This window comes from Dreissena polymorpha, chromosome 3 (genome assembly GCF_020536995.1).
Source record: "Dreissena polymorpha isolate Duluth1 chromosome 3, UMN_Dpol_1.0, whole genome shotgun sequence".
Lineage (NCBI taxonomy): Eukaryota > Metazoa > Mollusca > Bivalvia > Myida > Dreissenidae > Dreissena > Dreissena polymorpha.
The window spans coordinates 122554790-122575140 of NC_068357.1; the positions used below are offsets into that span (position 1 = coordinate 122554790).

Sequence of the window (20351 nt, forward strand, 5' to 3'; positions counted from 1 at the left end):
TTTCAATGCCACCACATTGACGATAGCTATAAGTTTTTTGTTCGTTTACAAATTCTCATTATGAACTGAATACTAGTACATGTATGTATTATATTTCACATGGCCACACAACCTTTTCTTCACAACTTTAGAGCGAACAATTACTTCCCGCGTCGTGGTTTTCACAAGTTTAACACGAGATGCCCCACGACAGAGCCCTTGATTTTTCACAAGCTATATTATAATGACCATTGTCTAGCAGTCACCTTATGTATGGCCACAAAGACATTTAAGATGATGAATATCTGTTGTAGTTAAATTGTATATATCAACTTCAATCTTACCGTTTTAAAATTAAAACCATAAACATGCATACTCCATGAAACTAGATATTCAGGTATTTACCAAATAATTTAGTTGAACGTAATTGGGTTTCAAACAGATGGCTGCATGTAAGCTACACAAACTTACAGCACAATTTCTCGTCCAAAGTCAAGTTATTGAGCGGATTTTTTTTCTTCTTTTTTATGTACCAAATGGCCCCCAAGTGAAATCCCATCCGAGTTCTGCATGTAGGCTACTACAAACACAACTACAGCATATTAATACCTCAATCCGATTTAACCCATTTATGCCTAGTGGACTCTCCCATCCTTCTAAATTGGATCGATTTATTTCCAAAATTAGTGATGTCTAGTATATTTATTTCTATATTTAGAATATTTCTTACAGAAATTCCTTTAAGAAAACAGTGCAGACCCCGATGCGGCGTCTCATCTGGGTCTACGCTGTTTTCCAATGCCTTTTTTCTAGACGCTAGGCATAAATGGGTTAAAGCAATCGAGCAGGAACAGACATTTCTCCTAAAGCAGTAGTGACCTTTAACCCACTGATCAAAAATGCAATACCTAGCTTGATAAGCATGTAAGCTACAAATACACACAATTTAAACGCAATATCTCCATCCTAAACTGATGTTTTTGAGGCCTTACTTTTTATAGGAGCCGTGCTCTGTGAAAAAAGGGGTTTAATGCATGTGCGTAAAGTGTCATCCCAGATTAGCATGTGCAGTGCTTTCTGGACTTTCTGTAAACGAAAAAAACATTAAAAGCGGAAAGTGCCAGCCCTGATTAGCTTGTGAATATAACTACAAATAAATACAATCCACGGCAAGAGCACGTAAGTTTTGTCTATTTGGTAATACAATTTATTAAACAGTGTTATCTACGGTCGTATTTCTTATAACGAAAACATTCTTTGATGTATTTACACAAAGTATAAATTAAGTACGAATAACAAATTTGCAAATGAAATAAATATAAAAATATGCAAACTGAAGTTATTGCCCGGAAACCAGCTGCTTAACCCCTCCCGCCATACACCATTATAATAATCAGGAGTGTCATCTTCTTTGAAAACCTGGTTTATTATTAGTAGTTTCGATCATGAGCAGATCATTGTAAATATTTATTTTAACAAGCAAATTCTTTGAATTGATATCCCACCCAAATTTCAAAATTTTGTGACAGACGGACGGCGGGGGATTAAAGGAAAACTGTTAATTTAATATTTTGATCGACTTTTACGCAACGAATAACCAATCAAATACGAATTGTCAAATCCTTGCCTCATTACAATTTATGGATAAAGAATATGCGATAAACAATACATGGCAAAGGGTGTTCTCTAAAATGACAGTCTTCGCGAATATTGGTTTTTAGGTTGCAAATCATATAGCATGTGGATTCTTATCGTATTCATATGAACCTCGTTCGCAGCCATAGACCTATGCGTTATATTCCTCACACTATTGTTAAACTTAAACATACTAAGTTTTCTTCACACACATCCGACATAAACACACCACGTTTTGTTACTAGCAATAGTGAACGAATATCAATTTGTAAAAAATCAGGGATATAAATAATTTAATTAGTGGTTGTCCGTTCGTCTGGGTCAAGTGTATTAAGTTCCGCACAAGCAAATTTCAAAATTTGGTTGTCCGTCCGGGCAACTAGCTTTTTAAAAGGCACAAAACCGGTCCCTTTCAGAACAAAGATAACTATTTTATACTATTGTCAGATTTTGTTTTGTTAGAACAACTGTTAGAGAGGAACGTGTACTTGGTTCTGAGATTCTTACTCGTTGGCGGTAGCTGAAGCACTGATAGTTTCCCGTTTGCGCAACATTCAGCATCGAGTTCCCGCCATAAAAAGTACGTACCATCCTATATTTTTAACCCAGACAACGATATCGTTTGTATGAATTGTCACCAGGATTTCAATCACTTGAACATCTGTAAGACTGGCCAGCCAATCTCTCTGCTAACTCGTTACTAGTACACTGCGGAATTTACCAGAAAACGGTTCGTTTACAACTGGTGTAAATAAGCTCTACTGAATGTATCGTCAACCTTTACCGAATAGTTTAATAAAGTAATAACAATGCGCACTTTCATAAAGAAAAGTAATTATCCAGTGTGACAAATTGCCAATTACGTCATTATATTTTTTTTACTGTTGGATATTATATTAGGCCGTCATGACCCTCACTCAACTTGAATGTTCGCAGTGGATATGGTGTCCACCTAGCAATCGGGAGGTCACGTGTTCGATCCCCGACCACTGTGGGAGCATTTTGTTTTATTTCCCCAAAATACACAATACAGGTTCTGGTCCTTGTTAACGGAGCCGAGAGCGTTTCAAATAAGCCTTAGGCTTCTATGCAATCCAGCGAACATAAATAGGTTTAAACTAACTAGAACGTTATATAACGACATGCACCTATGTCTGCGCGCCCCTCTTCTTTAAAGTGCTTAGTTCTGGTCAGTTTATATCATTTAGAAATAAATAAACAACAACTTTTGAAAGTTCTACAATTTATTGTTCAAAACGAATTCCTTGCAAGAAAATGTCAGAATTAAGTTTACCAAAGTAAGCCTAAATGGAAATTCGTGCGCACAATTTGTGAATAATTTTGATATGACCGAAGTATTTTGACTATCAGGTCAGATTTCACACCTTGCTGGTATGGGAACCAGGTTATTTTGTTATCGTGACATACTGGCTATCCTCAAATGAAATACATCATACTACACCAGCGACCGAAATGTACATGTATATATCTTCTGTTATGTAAACTTGTAAGCAGGGTTGAAAGATTACATCAACAAAAAACATCAACATACCAATACAAGCATTGAAAACCATTAACAACAAAAGAACAATGTATTTTTTAGGGTTTTTGTAGGAATTTGGCAGGCACCCAAGTTAAATGTTAAAGCTTCCCTAACAAATGTATGTAGATGTTATCTAATCTTCTTCAGTTACAACTAACTATTGAATATACCAAAACAATACAAAGATATAAGAATTTTTGCCAGTGCTATCGTTAGAAAACTGAACTTAACAATTATTGTGTGTTCAAGTCAGTTATTAAGTGTTCTAGTTAAATGTGTTTTCGTCGATGTTTTGCAAGTTAAATTTTGGCGATAAGATTAATATTCAAAGACGTAAATCTCTCCATCATTAAACCCAAGGGGAGCCTCCTTCAAGTTGAAGGTCTCCGGGGTTTTCAGCTGGCGCTTGGAGTCAAACACCAGGGTCAAGGTATCGGCGATGTCATCAAAACCTGTGGTCTTTGCGCCATTGTTCATCACTACCAGGTAGCTGGGGAAGCCCTTGGCCTTGCGGATGAAATAGAGGATGTCCTTGCTGTAGGTTTTGAACTCCACAGAGCCAAACTGGAAGGCCTCTTTCTTTCGCAGGTTCACGAGGTCTTGGAAGGATTCCAGTGTCGAGTAGGGCAGCAGGTGGGCCTTGTTGTACTGGAATTGGAAACATCCACAGTTATGGCCCACTTACATATTAAATAATTGCCTATTAGTACCAGTGAAAATGCTAAAGGACGCATTTTCTGCTCACACTTTTTAAATCATATATGCAGTCTTAAGTGTTCTGCCTCGCCATTTAATGACATTTGCGATTGATAATTTATCAATGTTTCATGTAAAATCATTCACCTTGAGCCAATCTATTGGTATTTTTATCTGTTCTTGTCACTTTTAACAAATGAAGAAAACTTAAATTACTTTTTTCACATATTTAAACAAGAGGGCATTGATGGCCCTGAATCGCTCACCTGACTAACTTGGCTACACCAACTTAAATTCTATCAGACTATGGCTAGCTTTATTATGAAGTACGAATGGGCCAAATAAAATTTCATTAAGACGTGATAAAAAGTGTGACCTCTTTCATCTACACAAGGTTTTACAAGAACTGGCCCGGTGACCTTACTATTGACCCCAGATGACCCATATACGATTCAACATCAGATATTATCAAGATAAACTTTCATTATTCATTAAGATCAGATGAAAACTATTACCTCTATTGTCTACACAAGGTTTTTCTACGATTTGACCTAGTGACCTAGTTTCTGACCCCATGTGACCCAAATACAATCCCAATCCAGATTTCATCAAGATAAACATTCTGATAATATTGCATAAAGATCTGATGGAAAATGTGACCTCTATTGTCTACACAAGGTTTTTCTAAGATTTGACCAAGATTTCATCAAGATTAACATTATGGAATTTTTTTATTAAGATTGGATGAAAACTGTGACCTCTACTGTCTACAAAAGTTTCTTTTTAAACTTTGACCTAGTGACCTAGTTTTTGACCCTAGATGCCCCAAATTCGATCCCAGCCCAGATTTTTAACAAGACAAACATTCTGACCATATTTTTTATAAAGTTCTGATGAAAACTGTGACCTCTATTGTCAACACATGGTATTTCGATGATTTGACCTAGTTTCTCACCCAAAATGACCCAAATACAATCCCAATCCAGATTTCATCAAGCTAAACATTCTGACAAAATTTCATAAAGATTGGATGGAAACTGTAACCTCTATTGTCTACACAAGGTTTTTCTATGATTTGACCTAGTGACCTAGTTTTTGACCCCAGATGACCCAGATACAATCCCAACCCAGATTTCATCAAGATAAACAATCTGACCAAATTTCACCATAAAGATTGGATGAAAACTGTGACCTCTACTGTCTACACAAACAAATTGTTGACGGACGCAGGACATCACACGGTCACATAAGCTCACCATGTCACTTCGTGACAGGTGAGCTAAAAAACAAACAAACTAACTTTAATATTGTGTAGCTTTAAAGGATGAAAACTGTGACCTCTACTGTCTACACAAACAAATTGTTGACGGACGCAGGACATCACACGGTCACATAAGCTCACCATGTCACTTCGTGACAGGTGAGCTAAAAAACAAACAAACTAACTTTAATATTGTGTAGCTTTAAAAAATTATAATTACACAGAAAGAAAAGAAAATATGCACCTTCCCTTGGTCTTGAACCCCGAACCAAAAGCAAAAGAATTCCACATAAAAAAAATTAATATATATGACTTTATTAAAAAAATATTTAGCCGAATTCTGAACAAGTCCCTTTAAGTATGAAGATACTTTTTCACAAATGAAAAACAATGAACTGTGCTTTCATTGATTTCCCCCAGTGGTATACACCCCTCATATACCTCCACACTAGTTGACTGGTAGTCCGCATTCACTGGCAGCCATGGGGCTATATCAGCAGCGCAGAACCCTGCATTCTCCTTCCTGGACCACAACATTGGTGTGCGATACTCATCTCTCTTACCCTGCAGTATAATGGAGGCCGTTGTCTTTATTGATTTTTTTTATACTTTACAACTTTGACAGTAAAATTAATGAAACAAGGTGCAGCTAGCAAAAAATGCAATTGTGATCAAATCAACAATGAACACATACACATATGCAACTGCTAAAACAAACAAACAGTTTGTCCTTAATGGCAGAACTTAGATGACTTCATTATAAACCTTTTCCTTCTACTTGTCACAAATAAATGCATTAAAACTTGTTAACAACTATTGACCACAAATATTTTCATGCATCAAGCATCCTGAACACAAAATTAATACAGGTACTATCTAACAAAGCTGAACACTTACAAAATTACTTTTAACCCTGCATATACCATGTGATATGAGAGTACAAAGTCAAAGTCTACTTTACAAATATGATTTGTTTAAGATTGGCACAACAGTACTCACAAGTGGGTCTTTCTTCTGGTTGGCTGCCACATTGCCGTTGGTCATAGCGATCTCATCACCGTAGTAGACGATGGGAGTGCCTGGCAACAGCAGGTGGAACACTTGCCACGCCTTTTGTTTGGCCTCATTCCACTTAGTGGCATAGCGCTCTGTGTTCTCATTGTCCAGCTGATGAAACCAACATCAGAGCACACATTATATGGAAGGATTATTATTCATACAACTATAAAACTGTTTAGACTGATTAAACAACCATGTAATTATATAGGCATACACACTTTTGTGAACTTGTCAAAAATATTCACTGTTCATTTTGGAACTTAAAGAAAGTAAATGAAAAAGGAAACCACGAGGTTAAGATTTGACTCACAATTTTGTAATTGCATCTTCACAAACTTTCCTGATCGTCTTTTCAGTAAAAATTTTGTTCTTAAGTTAAACAAGAGGGCCATGATGGCCCTGAATCGTTCACCTGACTAACCAAATACAATCCCAACCCAGATTTCATCAAGATAAACATTCTGACCGAATTTCATAAAGATTGGATGAAAACTGTGACCTCTACTGTCTACACAAACAAATTGTTGATGGTTTTTCTATTATTTGACCTAGTGACCTAGTTTTTGACCTCAGATGACCCAAATACAATCTCAACCCAGATTTCATCAAGATAAACATTCTGACCAAATTTCATAAAGATTGGATAAAAACTGCGACCTCTATTGTCTACACAAGGTTTTTCTATTATTTGACCTAATTTTTGGCCTAGTCAGGCTTCCTGAAAAGGCCGGACTTGTCCGGCAAAATTCTTTACGGTCCGGCGAAGTTTCTAATATTGCCGGTCCTTGTGACAGGCCAAACAAAATTTGACTAAATACAGAAAAGTCTAATATTTGCAAAAAGAACGACTACATCCAATTGGAATCACTCTTTTAGTGAATTTCGAGCCTTTTTGTCATTAAGAACACTAATGCGTTACTAGTTCTTAAGAGTACTCTCCCTTTGTTGTTGTTTTTCAAAAACATCAATGTCATTGTTCCGACATATAACCATCTATCCAATTACAAAGGTTGTAACAAAAAACTACAAATGAAAAAAATTCTTATACAAATGATCGAAATTGTCAAATTTGAAGTTGTCATCATCATATATAAGCAAAGTTTTGCTTTATGTATGGTCGGAACGCATGAAATAACACAGAAATGTGCTTATATCAGTGTAATGTTGCATAATGCCATTATCATTTTATTTTTGATAATATAAAACAGATAGTTTTGTAAAATATTGATATTGTACGGAGAATATATAAGAGTATATTTTGTACAAGTTGACTACATAATTACATATTATATTGAATGAATCCCATATTTTAATATTAAAGTGTGTTACATTTGCATAAGAACACATAATGATTTGATGTTATATGTTCCAAAATCAATTACTTATAGTTGTCCAATACTTATACACAGACTGCACATTGCAATAAATATGAGTTAAACATTACTAAATTCTTCAGTTATAAACTCACGCTGTTCGGTCAGGTGAATTTTTGTCCGGACAGGCTTACTTTTCCATCAGCCTGTCTGGTTGACAGGCACTGTTTGGGACTTTTCAGGAAGCCTGCCTAGTGACCTAGTTTTTGACCCCAAATGACCCAAATACAATCCCAACCCAGCTTTTATCAAGATAAACATTCTGACCAAATTTCATAAAGATTGGATGAAAACTGTGACCTCTACTGTCTACCCAAGGTTTTTCTTTTATTTGACCTAGTTTTTGACCTAGTGACCTAGTTTTTGACCCCAGATGACCCAAATACAATACCAACCCAGATTTTATCAAGATAAACATTCTGACCAAATTTCATTAAGATTGGATGAAAACTGACCTCTACTGTCTACACAAGGTTTTTCTATTATTTGACCTAGTTTTTGACCCCAGATGACCCAAATACAATCCCAACCCAGTTTTCATCAAGATAAACATTCTGACCAAATTTCATAGGCTGGATGAAAACTGCGACCTCTATTGTCTACACAAGGTTTTTCTATTATTTGACCTATTATGTGACCTAGTTTTTGACCCCAGATGACCCAAATACAATCCCAACCCAGATTTCATCAAGATAAACATTCTGACCAAATTTCATAAAGATTGGCTGAAAACTGTGACCTCTACTATCTACACAAACAAATTGTTGACGGACGCACACACACACACACAACGGACGCCGGACATCACACGGTCACATAAGCTCACCATGTCACTTCGTGACAGGTGAGCTAAAAACACAGCAAAAATGCTACAAAATATATATGCATCACATTGTATTGCCTTACCATCCAACCCCTCCAGCCATTGCTGTCTTCGGTGGCAGAAACCAGTTTCTCTACGATACAGGTGTTATCACATGAGCTACTGGTGGCAACTAGCACATCCGAAATGGTGATGTGGATACCAGCGTTCTTGTACTCTGTGGTGATGTTGGTGGTACCAGACACCATACCAATCAAAACCCTATGAAGAATGAACACAATTGACTTGCTCATAAAAAACTGTTAAGAGGATTGTTTTGATGCTATGAATTATTTCTCAATTCTTTATTAAGACTTAGCAGATACTTCATGAAAATAATAATCCAGCATAAATCATATTTAACCCTTTACCCCTTAGAAAGATAAAAATAATTAAAGACTTTTCTTACTATATTTAAGTTTTAAAGGCTCCATTTCCAACCCTTAAATTCTGCTGAGCAGCAAACAGCATAAAACCAGAACAGACTGCGAGTTACTCGCTGTTCTGGTTTTATGCGCTTTGCACATACACTGTAACTCCAATATAACGCGCTCCGTTATAACGCTGAATCCAATATAACGCGGGGGGTGCTTGGATACCATTTTTTTCTCCAACCTTCCATTTGATTTCTGATTTAAATCTGTATTATGCAACTTCATGTATTTTCAGACAATTCAAAGATGGCGGCAATCACATGTTGATTGCTTTATTCAACCGTCCGTTGAACCGATTATAATCGCCTCGAGGTTAAACAACACCGACAGCTAATTGGTGTTAATCTGTTGTGTAATGTCAATAAAGGTGTGAAAAACTCGCGTGTCAGTGTTTATTACATGTATTTCTCATCAGAGCGGTTCAGTGCGTTAATTTCCATAAGTTAAGTGCAAGCGGGATAGTTATACAATTAAAGTAATTCAAAACGATTGAAACATTCTTACTTTGATATGGTTGCAGTTTGACTATATTACATGAGCGGCTGTGAAATATACTGCCCACTGTATAAAACAACTTTTTCTGTCATTTCATTATCATTCTAGTATTATGTCATTTAATCTTCCAGTTTGTGTAAAAGAAATTAAATAATGCAGACGATTTATTTACATGCGAACGCAGTGTACCGGTAATTGTTTACAGAGTTTCACTTTCATTTTTGCGCGGTATCAGAAAGTCCTCGGGAAACACGTTTTTTGCATGCGTATGACGCAATAAAACAATTTTTTGTACATGAATCGTATTGCATTCAATCTAAATTTAAAGTCGCTCTGCACCATAATGCACTGTACTCTTTAACACTTCTGAAAATGGCATATATGAATACGGTTGTGTTTACGAATTTCTTAAACATATATCGTCATTAATGTTCAAGATTATTATTTTTTAAGTGATGTTGCAATTTTATTGGATTATCGGATAAATGTGCACATAAGAAAAGCGGTATGTATACTGTTATCGATACGATTCGGTTTATATGCATGTATTTGCGTCAACACAGCATGGCAATATACATGACCTACATTATAGGCTATTCTATACCTGTTTTTTTTTATAGCGCCCTGCAGTAAATGAGCTCAAAACTTATAACGCGGATCCGTTATAACGCTGTTTCGCGGCTTGGATCCCAATGACCGCGCTATATTGGAGTTACAGTGTAGCCATTTTCAATTTGCTTTTAAGTGGGAAAGGGTCAATACAGATTGCCAAACAGTCCAGCTATAGCCTTTTTTGTTGCATGTGCACTGTAAACGCCATGAAGACATTGCCTAAGTATTATCTCAAATATTGAATTACAATAAGTAACATATGTATAACACATTAATACTGTGAACATCATAATTGAAATGTTATCTATTGTTGTTAAATTCTTATACTTGACATCATATATTCACCTTTCTCTGCCTGGTTTATCTGAGAAGGAGTCTGCAATGGCTCTCCACCGCTTGACCAAGTTCAAGTTGTCAGCCTGGTCCATTGTGTGCTGACCGGCTGTGTTCTCATTCAGCAATGTGTCATTGCCCTCAACGAGATGCTGTAGCCCCTGCACTGCAAACCCGTCCACACCTTTCTCAAACCAGAACCTCAGGATACCCTACAGGGAGAATCCTGGTTAAATATTATTGTTTCTAGATAAATATTAATATATATATATATATATATATATATATATATATATATATACATATATATATATATATATATATATATATATATACATGTAAACAAATACATAAATTATAATCTGTCAAAAGATCATGAAGGATGCAATTATCTAAAATTAACCAAGAATAATTCAACATTTTGCTAAGCAAAATTAAACACACATTTATTTACTGAGTGGTGTAATTAAGCTTTTTTCAATTTTCACTTGACTGAATGCGGATGGAAATTAGCAGGTACCAACAAGCCAATGGAGCATATATGGTGTGGGGGAAAAAACTCAAGATTTCTCATAACATGTTTATGAAGTATTGGGAGAACAACAGTAGGATAACATAGAAAATGATAAGCCTAGTTCCCGGAAAACCAGCGAAAAGCATGTGCGTTTAGTGTCGTCCTTGATTAGCCTGTCCAGTTCCTACAGGCAAATCAAGGACGACACCTTCTACCCAGACTGGATTTTCAATTAGAAGAGACTTCCTTTGGAGTATAATGTCTAGAAAAAGCAGAAGTGTCTTCTCTAATCTGGAAAGATTCTTTGCATGTTAAGTTTAGTTTTCCAAGAGAATGCTCAAATGACTGTGCTAATTTCAAGCAATGTACTTACATCAAGTTCAGCCAGGACTGTCTCATTGCGGAGGTTGAGCTCAGGGTACTTGAGGCTGGAGGAGTGGTAGTACCATTGCTTCCTCACATTGGAGTACGTCCATGCTGGCTGATTATCAACAGTCACCTGCAGAACAGTAAAATAACATTGTACATGGGACTTTTTTAAATGCAGATGACATGGACTATCATAAAGGTAATATAACATTTGCTTGAGTATTAATACTTTAACAACATTTGAAACTAGAAATGGCGCGGCAGAGGCCGACGCGTATCACCAAGCCGCATGTTTGACCCAGGGGCGCCCAGGGTTGGTAATGGGGCCATGCATAGTTGAGATTGACCGTATTGTCATAAGAGAAGTTCAGTATCAATTAGAAGTGAGTCGGTGTAGAAATGAAGAAATTATAGTAAAAGGCAATTTTGGGTGGGCGTGGCCTATGTGGGCGGGGTGCCCCAGGGTTGGTAATGGGGCCATACATAGTTGAGATGGACTGTATTGTCATAAAAGAGGTTCAGTATCAATTTGAAGTAAATGGATGTAGAAATGAAGAAATTATACTTAAAGGCAATTTTGGGTGGGCGTGGCCTATGTGGGTGGGGCGCCCCAGGGTTGGTAATGGGGCAATGCATAGTTGAGATTGACTGTATTGTCATAAGAGAGGTTCAGTATCAATTTGAAGTGAATCTATGTAGAAATGAAGAAATTATAGTAAAAGGCTATTTTGGGTGGGTGTGGCCTATGTGGGCGAGGCGCCCCAGGGTTGGTAATGGGGCCATGCATAGTTGAGATAAACCTTATTTTCATAAGAGAGGTTCAGTATCAATTTGAAGTGAATCAGTGTAGAAATGAAGAAATTGTAGTAAAAGGCAATTTTAGTTGGGCGTGGCCTATGAGGGTGGGGCGCCCCAGGGTTGGTAATGGGGACATGCATAGCTGAGACTGACCAGGGTTCGCCAAAACCGTCGGTCCGCCGGTCCTGACCGGCAAATTTTTCTAAGGACCGACAAGTGATTTAAGATAATCGGTCCGACTGACCGACACAATCCGATGAAAAATGGTTTCCAAAAAATCACTCAAAGTGTATAATATGCTATTGGATTAATAGAAGGTAAATGCTTTTTGTTCAACTTCTGTCAAAATCCTTTTTTCTTACCTACATTTTGATGTTTTGATAATTAAAGTTGGATTAAAATTAAATATCACATGCGAGTTCAAAATCAACGGTCTTTGTTAAAAAAAGGACGAGTGCGTCCGCCATTTTATTTGTTCCATTTAATTTATCCACAACAAAAACCGCATGAAAATTTGTTTCAACAGGTATTTGTGAGCATTTCTGTTAAATAATTTCATTATTATATTGTTCTGGGAAGGATATATTTTAATTTACACACCAACAGTTTCTGAAATCAAAATTAGATTTTTCACCTGGTTTACTATATTTCGGATAGTTTAAAATTTGGACATATGGATATTTATGTTTTGATTTGTTGTTGATAGTTTGTAGCAATATGTTTTGTGTTATTTCAGACAACAAGAATGGATGGTGGTAACTATCATGGGCCTTTCTATCAAGAAATAGGTGTGAAAGACATTCATTTAATTGAACCTGGAAATCAACCACCTCAGCTAAGAGAAAATATTTTAACAATAGGTGTTTTTTTAGAACTTGTGAAATCGGCTAATAAACAGAAATTGAAGTTATCCAAAGTGGTGTGAATGGGTGTGTGCAATTAAGTCAAACTTGATTGGATGTCACCCTAACTTTTCGAGAACACGGATTTGTAGAGCTGTGCAGGCTAAAAAACAGTTTTACAACAAGAAGTTTTAAAAGAATACCTTTGGTGAATATGTGGTTTATTATTAATATAATAATTGTTTAATTATATCGACTTTGGGCATGTTTTTATTGTATTTATGTGATTAAAACCAATAAACATAAAAAAGGTACTCTCTTTTGTTGTGTTTTGCTGTTATAGTTTAGTCGGACAGTGGGACTGACAGAAACTGATTCGGACTGACAAAAATTTCAAGTCTGTCAGTCCGAATGACTGACAGATTTTTCAAGTTTTGGCGAACTCTGACTGACCATATTTTCATAAGAGAAGTTCAGTATCAATTTGAAGTGAATCGGTGTAGAAAAAAAGAAATTATAGTAAAATGCAATTTTGGGTGGGTGTGGCCTATGTGGGCGGTGCGCCCCAGGGTTGGTAATGGGGCCATGCATAGTTGAGATTGACCGTATTGTCATAAGAGAGATTCAGTATCAATTTGAAGACAATCAGTGTAGAAATGAAGAAATTATAGTAAAATAACCTTAAAAAAAATGAGTAGAAATCTCTGACCCAGCCCCACCCCAACCCCCATAACTTTTGACCCAGGGGTCAGATCAAAATTCCAAACAGTGTAGGGTCGCTCATATTCTCATAGCTACCATGTATGTAAGTTTCAAGGTTCTAGTGCTAATAGTGTAGGAGGAGATAGTGGCCAGGATGGACAGACAGACAGACGGCGGGGATAACCACAACATCCCCACGCTTTTCAAAAAGCGTGGGGGATAATAAAAGCTAGGAATTAAAAGGATGTCTTAATAAGACTGCTGCCAAATAATAAACGATCAAAGCATTCACTGAATGTAAAGCAAAAAATAATTTAGTTTTCGTCAAGTAACACTTTGAAAACATGGCATTTTTTACTTTTATGAATTATCAAAAATGATGCCAATTTGTAATGCCTCACCACATACCCAGTTGTTTGGTGGAGATGTTGAGCTCTTTCCATCCGCCCAGATGTAGTAGTCGGCATAGTCAGCGTCCCTAGTTTCACTCTTGTTGAACCACTGGTGGGTCTTGCCAGTGTAGTTTGGAATGAAGTCCAAGATCAGTTTCATACCTGCAGAGAACAATCAAAACAGGAGCAATTTTTCAAACAAATCAATACTGGATGTAAAAAAATGGTTTTAAGTTTATAAGCAAGTATTTAAAAGTAAATGTATATAAGGGAACAGACACTAGGGTTAGAATTAGATGTCCTTATTCATAAATGCTACATAGGATCAAGTAAGAAGTATATATTTGCACCAAATTGTTCTAAAATGTGCCAGTATTTCATAAATGATTTGTGTTAAAGAGGTAAGCGCTTTTAATATCAAACAGCGAATATGCAAGTGGATATATTACCCTTCTTCTTCGTGTTCTTTCTAAGATCATCAAATGCAGCCATTCCACCGAGGATCTCAGAGACTTTCTTGTGATCGACAACATCTTGTCCTTCGTATGAGTCTTTACCAGCCTCATAGATGGAGTTGATCCACAGTGCATTTACTCCGATATCCTCGAAGTAGCTAATCTTTGCATTGATACCTTTAATAAACAGATTCTAACAATTATGCAACAAAGACAGAGTAACGAGTAGATAAAAGATCAATTATCATGGACGAACCATCTTTTGAACCTTTTAAATTTTGACACATCAAATATAGTGACAATTTAGATTGAAAATAGTAAAACATATTAATAGGAACTCTTTTTGATAAATAACTTGTTTCCACATGGCTGGCAACTTTAATTGTTATGTTAGTCCTCTTTTGATAACCGATTTTTTTAAGTTTCCAGCACCACCATATCATGTAAAACTTTCAATGCCGCCCAAACAACTAGAACCTTATTTCAAACCCTTCAGTGTACACCATTAAAAATTGATTCGCCCCATGATTTGACTATGGCGACGTGACTTATTACAGCAGCCGATTTGTGTAAATTGTGAAAAGTTAAGAAAGAAAATAAGACCATGTTTTTATAAGTTTTTTTAATGAAAATCATTACATTTGTAAAAAGCATTTAGGAATAATAGGAGTGTTACGTGTTTTATGATAAATCCACCTATTCTACAGGTTTTTGAAGCATTTTCGTTGATTTGCCGCTATGTGAGAGTCAGCATAAACAAATAACTTATTAACAAAAAAAGGTGACGAAGTGCGTGTGCGTAAGAAATGTAAGCAAATGACGGGTTCGAAAAGAGGTGAGGTTCGAGAAGAGATACTTTCACGATATTTCGCAACAGTTTAATTTAAAGCAACCTTTCGGGTGATTGTCTGGCAGTTTGTGGCAGTGGTCTCTGTTTGACAACACTTGACCATCAACAAGTAAAATGGTGCCTGCTTAAGATTTTTTTTTTGCACACATGTTTCTCTCTTATACTTAACATATGTTTACCTTAATTTACAAGTTAAAAACTCCTATTATAAGTAAAGTTGACTGTTAATTGCTTACCATGAAGATCTCCAATTCCAGCGCCGGCGTCGTTCTTGTCGGTTGTGGTGTCGAGGAAGGACTTTGGTTGCACCTGATAGATCACGTCCTTTTGGTACCATTTCAGGTTAGGTCGCTCTGGACACTTGGGCGCGAACACGATGATCAACACCGCGGCCACCAGCATCGCCAGCCAGCCGACCCAGAATAGGATGAACAAGATCTTCCTGGTGCGCACCCAGAACGGGTCGTCGGCATATTTCATTAACTCCTCCTTGCCGAGTCCATTGAACGAAGCCTCTGAACTTGAGCCGACCTCCACCACGACGTGCGAATCGTCGCCATTTTGAATGAACTTCGCTTTCGAATCGTCAAGTTCGGTCGTGTAGAAGTCATCTTTATCTTTCTCTGGCAAAGGATGGTTAGCGTTTTCGTTCGCCATTTTGTAACGTCCAAACTAACTGTTGAATCTTATTTAATACGTGTATGCTTTAATAATTTGCGTTTACCATCTAAGCGTCCGCCTTCTGTTCTGACGCAACACACCTATCATACGGGGACTTGGATCGTTTGGAATAGACTCATATTTATCGCGGGGGTTTAATATCCTATCGAATGAATAATTGTATAAGTCTTTTACATGTTTAGCGTTTTCAACAAAATTTCTACTTTTAATGGACATATTTTATTCAACTGCATAAATAGCTATATAAATTAATAAAATAAACATGTAAAAATGAATTAAATTTACACACACATCGGCCAAATAAAAAGTATTGGTATCGCCCATTTCCAATGGAATCCGGTTTCGTCAGCTGCGGTGCGCATGGTTACTTCTTCTCAACGACCGACTAAGCAAGCACGTGTTACCAATTTGATGTTGCGTCATCGAAGCCTATCTACTTGATCAACTCAAGCGACACAGTGAGCACGTGCTCCCCAAACACACGGGGTACAACCGCATAAATATATCTACATATTTACAATTACACACATGAATAGATCTAATGCTTAATTAACAAAATAGTGTTCTCATATCAATGGCTTGGACAGGATGGATTTCACTCGAACTTTCACATATTAAAGCAAAGACCTATATCTATAGGTCTTTGATTAAAGGGGCCTTTTCACGTTTTGGTAAATTGACAAAATTGAAAAATGTTATTTCAGATTCGAAAATTTTCGTTTTAGTTACATTTGTGAGGAAATAGTAATACTGAACATTTAACATGCTCTAAAATAGCCATTATATGCATCTTCTGACGATTTAAAAACATGAAAATTATAAAGCGTTGCAGCGCGAAACGCGAGAGTTCTGTTGTTGTTGTTATATTTTATGAAACTACGAGGATTGCTTATAAAACTTGTGTCAAGCCGAAATGAATATTTTGGGAAATGTTATGAAGAACAACTATGGCCTTTTTATGGCAACTTCATGTTTGTCATAGTCAGCAAAACCCCAGAAAAACTTGTCAGATATTGTTATATGGGATTGGAGTCTTGTCATAAATTCGGTCAATCAGTCAGACATGCACACATACATGCAATTCATATTTCTGGTCAGACTTTGTGTCAGACACTCATTGTTTTGTGAGATTTAAAATAAATAAATACAATAACTGTAGATCTAATATAAGCTTTTTCTAATTAACGGTAAGCACGTTCATAAATGTAACAATACATAACTTGAGGCTAGCATTTGTAACAATGTCACCTCATAGACATTTGATGTTTACATGTAAAGGACTGCAAATTAATCCTCTGCAACATTTTTACTTGGAGAAACTCTGCGTTTGTTGTCAGTAAAGCTTGTCTAAAGTGCATATACAACAAATAACCGAGAAAACACTAAATATGTATAAAAAAGCAACATTTTCAATCAAAGCAAATTTGGGGAAAATGTCCGAAACTTTCCTGTTGATTTGAGTGTATGTCATATTGTTCTTTTTTCATTTATGTGAAACTTCAACTACTGTTCAATGCAAGATGTTTTAAAAAAGATCATAAAAAGCACGTCTCCCCTTTATTTTACTGTTAAAAGAATGGTTATCAGTGTTCGACACTAACGGGAGTCCGGTATCCGAGCCTCGTGGGAATGAGACTCAGACTCCTTGTTTTTGTGTCAAGGAAGTCCGTCGGACTCCTTCAAAATCATCTTTCAATTATAAAATAATCCCTTCATTTACTTATTCGTTTCGCAAAATCAGAATGCTTGCACAAAGAACATTTTACTCAGAATAGTCATTGTCGATCACTGTCTATAAAAACGTTTAGTTATATTTCTTTCTTGTCACATTAAAATTGTTTTTTTTTTAATATTCACCCTCTACCTATCGCAGAAGGAAGTTTTTAATACCAATACCAAGTCATGACCTCACACTTCAACCACTGCTTGAAAACTGTAAGAGTTCTTCTTAACAAGGAAGATTATAGACCGCTGGTCTATTGTTAGTGAAAAGTGTTCAATAAAAACTAAGTAATATCGGAAGCAGATGCAAAACAAGAAAAATACCATCATTTGGAATATGTACTTTAATAAGTATTTTGCTTTTTTTCCTATGAAAACCGCTGTCTGGTCAACAAGTTTGTTATCAGAGGATGCATTGTGTATACTTAACTATTATTGTATCTTTATGATGAAAATACGTTGTAAATTTTATAGTGAATGTAAGCAAAAAAAAAGAAATTCCATTTACAAGTTTTAGTGAAAAGACTTGGAACGCAAAGGACCCAAGTCTGTTAACAAAATCGTTGAATAAAAACCCTGTTCACAGTGCTCCAGTCCAATATTCACGAAACATTTATGAAATCAGTCTTTAGAAATGACAATTGGGTAAATTACAAAACTGCGTTCAAAAACTAGGTTGCTATGTCAAATTAAATAAAAAAAGTTTCTAAACTTCACAGCAGTTACATGTTTACCCAATCCCCACAAAACTTGATCAGAACGCTTTTTCTAATGGTTATACATTTTTTGTATATCAGCAGAGTTTGAAAGCGGTTCAGGTCTACTGAAAAATATGACTGCCAGTGGGCTAAGAGGTTTTCCTTATTAACAATCAACAAGTCAAATCATAATGAAACTATTAGTACAATTGTAATGTGATGTTTCAACTGAAATTAAAATTGCTTCTGTCTGTTCCAAAATACGACTTATGTAAAAGTAGTTTAGGAAGGGATTATATATAGAAGTCGTTCTTGTTGATCGTTCGGATTGCCCGAAGTTTTAAAGTTTTTCGAAATAATCCCCGAGTTGAAAATTGGCCCCTCCCTGAGGGTAACTTGCTGTTTATGTTTGGAGCAAACACTTTGAAAATGTCATCTCTAAAACCGCAAGGCCAAGAGGTTGTTTTTTTGGCATGTATCATTTTATTCATTTGTTAAATATTGCCCCTTGTGTAAAAAACTGGCCACGCCTTATTATGAAAAAATGTTTGAAGACTGACATATTAAAAATGTTGTCTCTCAAAACGTTAGGGCATTAGTTTTTGTTTGACATCTTATTCTGGTCCTGTTACAACTATGTTAAAATCATCCCTCTGGGGTCAAATTGACCCCGCCCTATGGGTTACCTGTTAAATTATATATTTTTAGTGAAAACTTTGGAAGTATTCTTTTCTGAAACAGCAGTGCCAAGACGCTTGTTAGTTGGCATGCTACGGTAAGTCTTATAGTAGTCCTCTGCTACAGTTGTTCAAATCATGCCCCCATGGGTAAAAACTTGCCACAGCCCGGCAAAAAAATTATTTATAAAGAGTAGTTAATATCGATAACTTCAAAAATCTTTTTTGAAACCGCAAGGGTCAGGGGTTTGATATTTGGTGTGTAACTTAAAATAGTTTTCCTCTTTTATTCTCATAAGTTCTCTCAAATAATGTGTCTGGGTTTAAAACTAACAACACGGAAGTCTGTTGGACTCCTTCACTTCAAAATCATATTTGAATTATAAAACAAACTGAATGCCTGCACTTTTGAACATCTGAAAAATATGGCACTCATTATTCTGCTTAAACACATCGAAAACACAAAACAATCCGAAATTATTTATTTTGGTTTCTTGTCGCAGTGCTTGCGAGTAGTGATAGTGGAAACTTTCGAACCCTGCCGATCTTTGTCGTTTTTTCTCTCAGAGATTTTCGCTTATAAAATAGCTTTCGCTAAACAGTGTCTAATCACTATAAAAATCATCACAATACCTTTATTGTTTACATAATCCTCTTTTTACGGTCCCAATGCACTGAAGATGGGAACGACTGTGAATCAGTTGTGTGTAAATAAACCCATGTCACTAGCAATCGATAATTTCAAGGGCTTTGCTGCAGTTTGTTGGCTTTGTCATATTATGTTAAATATTATGGGGAAAATGTATAAAGCAATGAGCTGTAACGACCAATCCAGAGGATCAACAAGCAAGCATATATATAAATGCATCATAAAAATAATATTTTTTAAACTTAAAATAATTAACTTAAATATAAATGACATCTGGTAAATAATTTTGCAATCTGAGATAACAAATGACAACAAATATTGAACAGCTGTCACTTTGAATTTTGATCTGAAACCAAACATGAAAGAGGATTTATAAATTTATGGTTAACATGTGTTATAATCCCATAAATACGATATATAAAAACTTAAAAAGTGTCATATTTTTGGCCTACATGAAGTATGATTGGGCTCCTAAATTTCAGAAGAGAGTCCAAAGAACTCCTTACCCAGAACAGTTAGTGTCGAACACTGGTAATTCATAGATAGCATTGAGCATAAGAAAATCAGCAAAGTTAAACATTTTTCATTTAAGGCATTAGCAACAAAAACATTCATTTTCTAAAACCAGTATTTATATTTTTTATCTCCATAGATATAGAAGTGTAATAGAATAGTACACTTACACTGTTTTTATTACAGAGGCATTAATCCACTATATAA

General features: G+C 36.0%; 1 protein-coding gene and 1 long non-coding RNA gene across 2 annotated transcripts; one reads left to right on the forward strand and one right to left on the reverse strand.

Annotated features, from left to right (window-relative positions):
• Window positions 1-2840: 2840 nt before the first annotated feature.
• Window positions 2841-15996, reverse strand: LOC127871278 (alpha-glucosidase-like). The gene is made up of 9 exons (XM_052414038.1): window positions 15441-15996; window positions 14349-14531; window positions 13916-14061; window positions 11170-11295; window positions 10295-10494; window positions 8453-8630; window positions 6114-6281; window positions 5556-5678; window positions 2841-3805 (listed from the first exon to the last, which is right to left on the reverse strand). The coding sequence occupies exons 1-9, from the start codon at window positions 15859-15861 to the stop codon at window positions 3476-3478; spliced, it is 1875 nt and encodes a 624-aa protein (XP_052269998.1). The 5' UTR covers window positions 15862-15996; the 3' UTR covers window positions 2841-3475.
• On the forward strand, window positions 12120-13119 carry LOC127871280 (uncharacterized). The gene is made up of 2 exons (XR_008045249.1): window positions 12120-12280; window positions 12700-13119. It is a non-coding gene; the product is annotated as an uncharacterized LOC127871280 (long non-coding RNA).
• Window positions 15997-20351: the final 4355 nt, after the last annotated feature.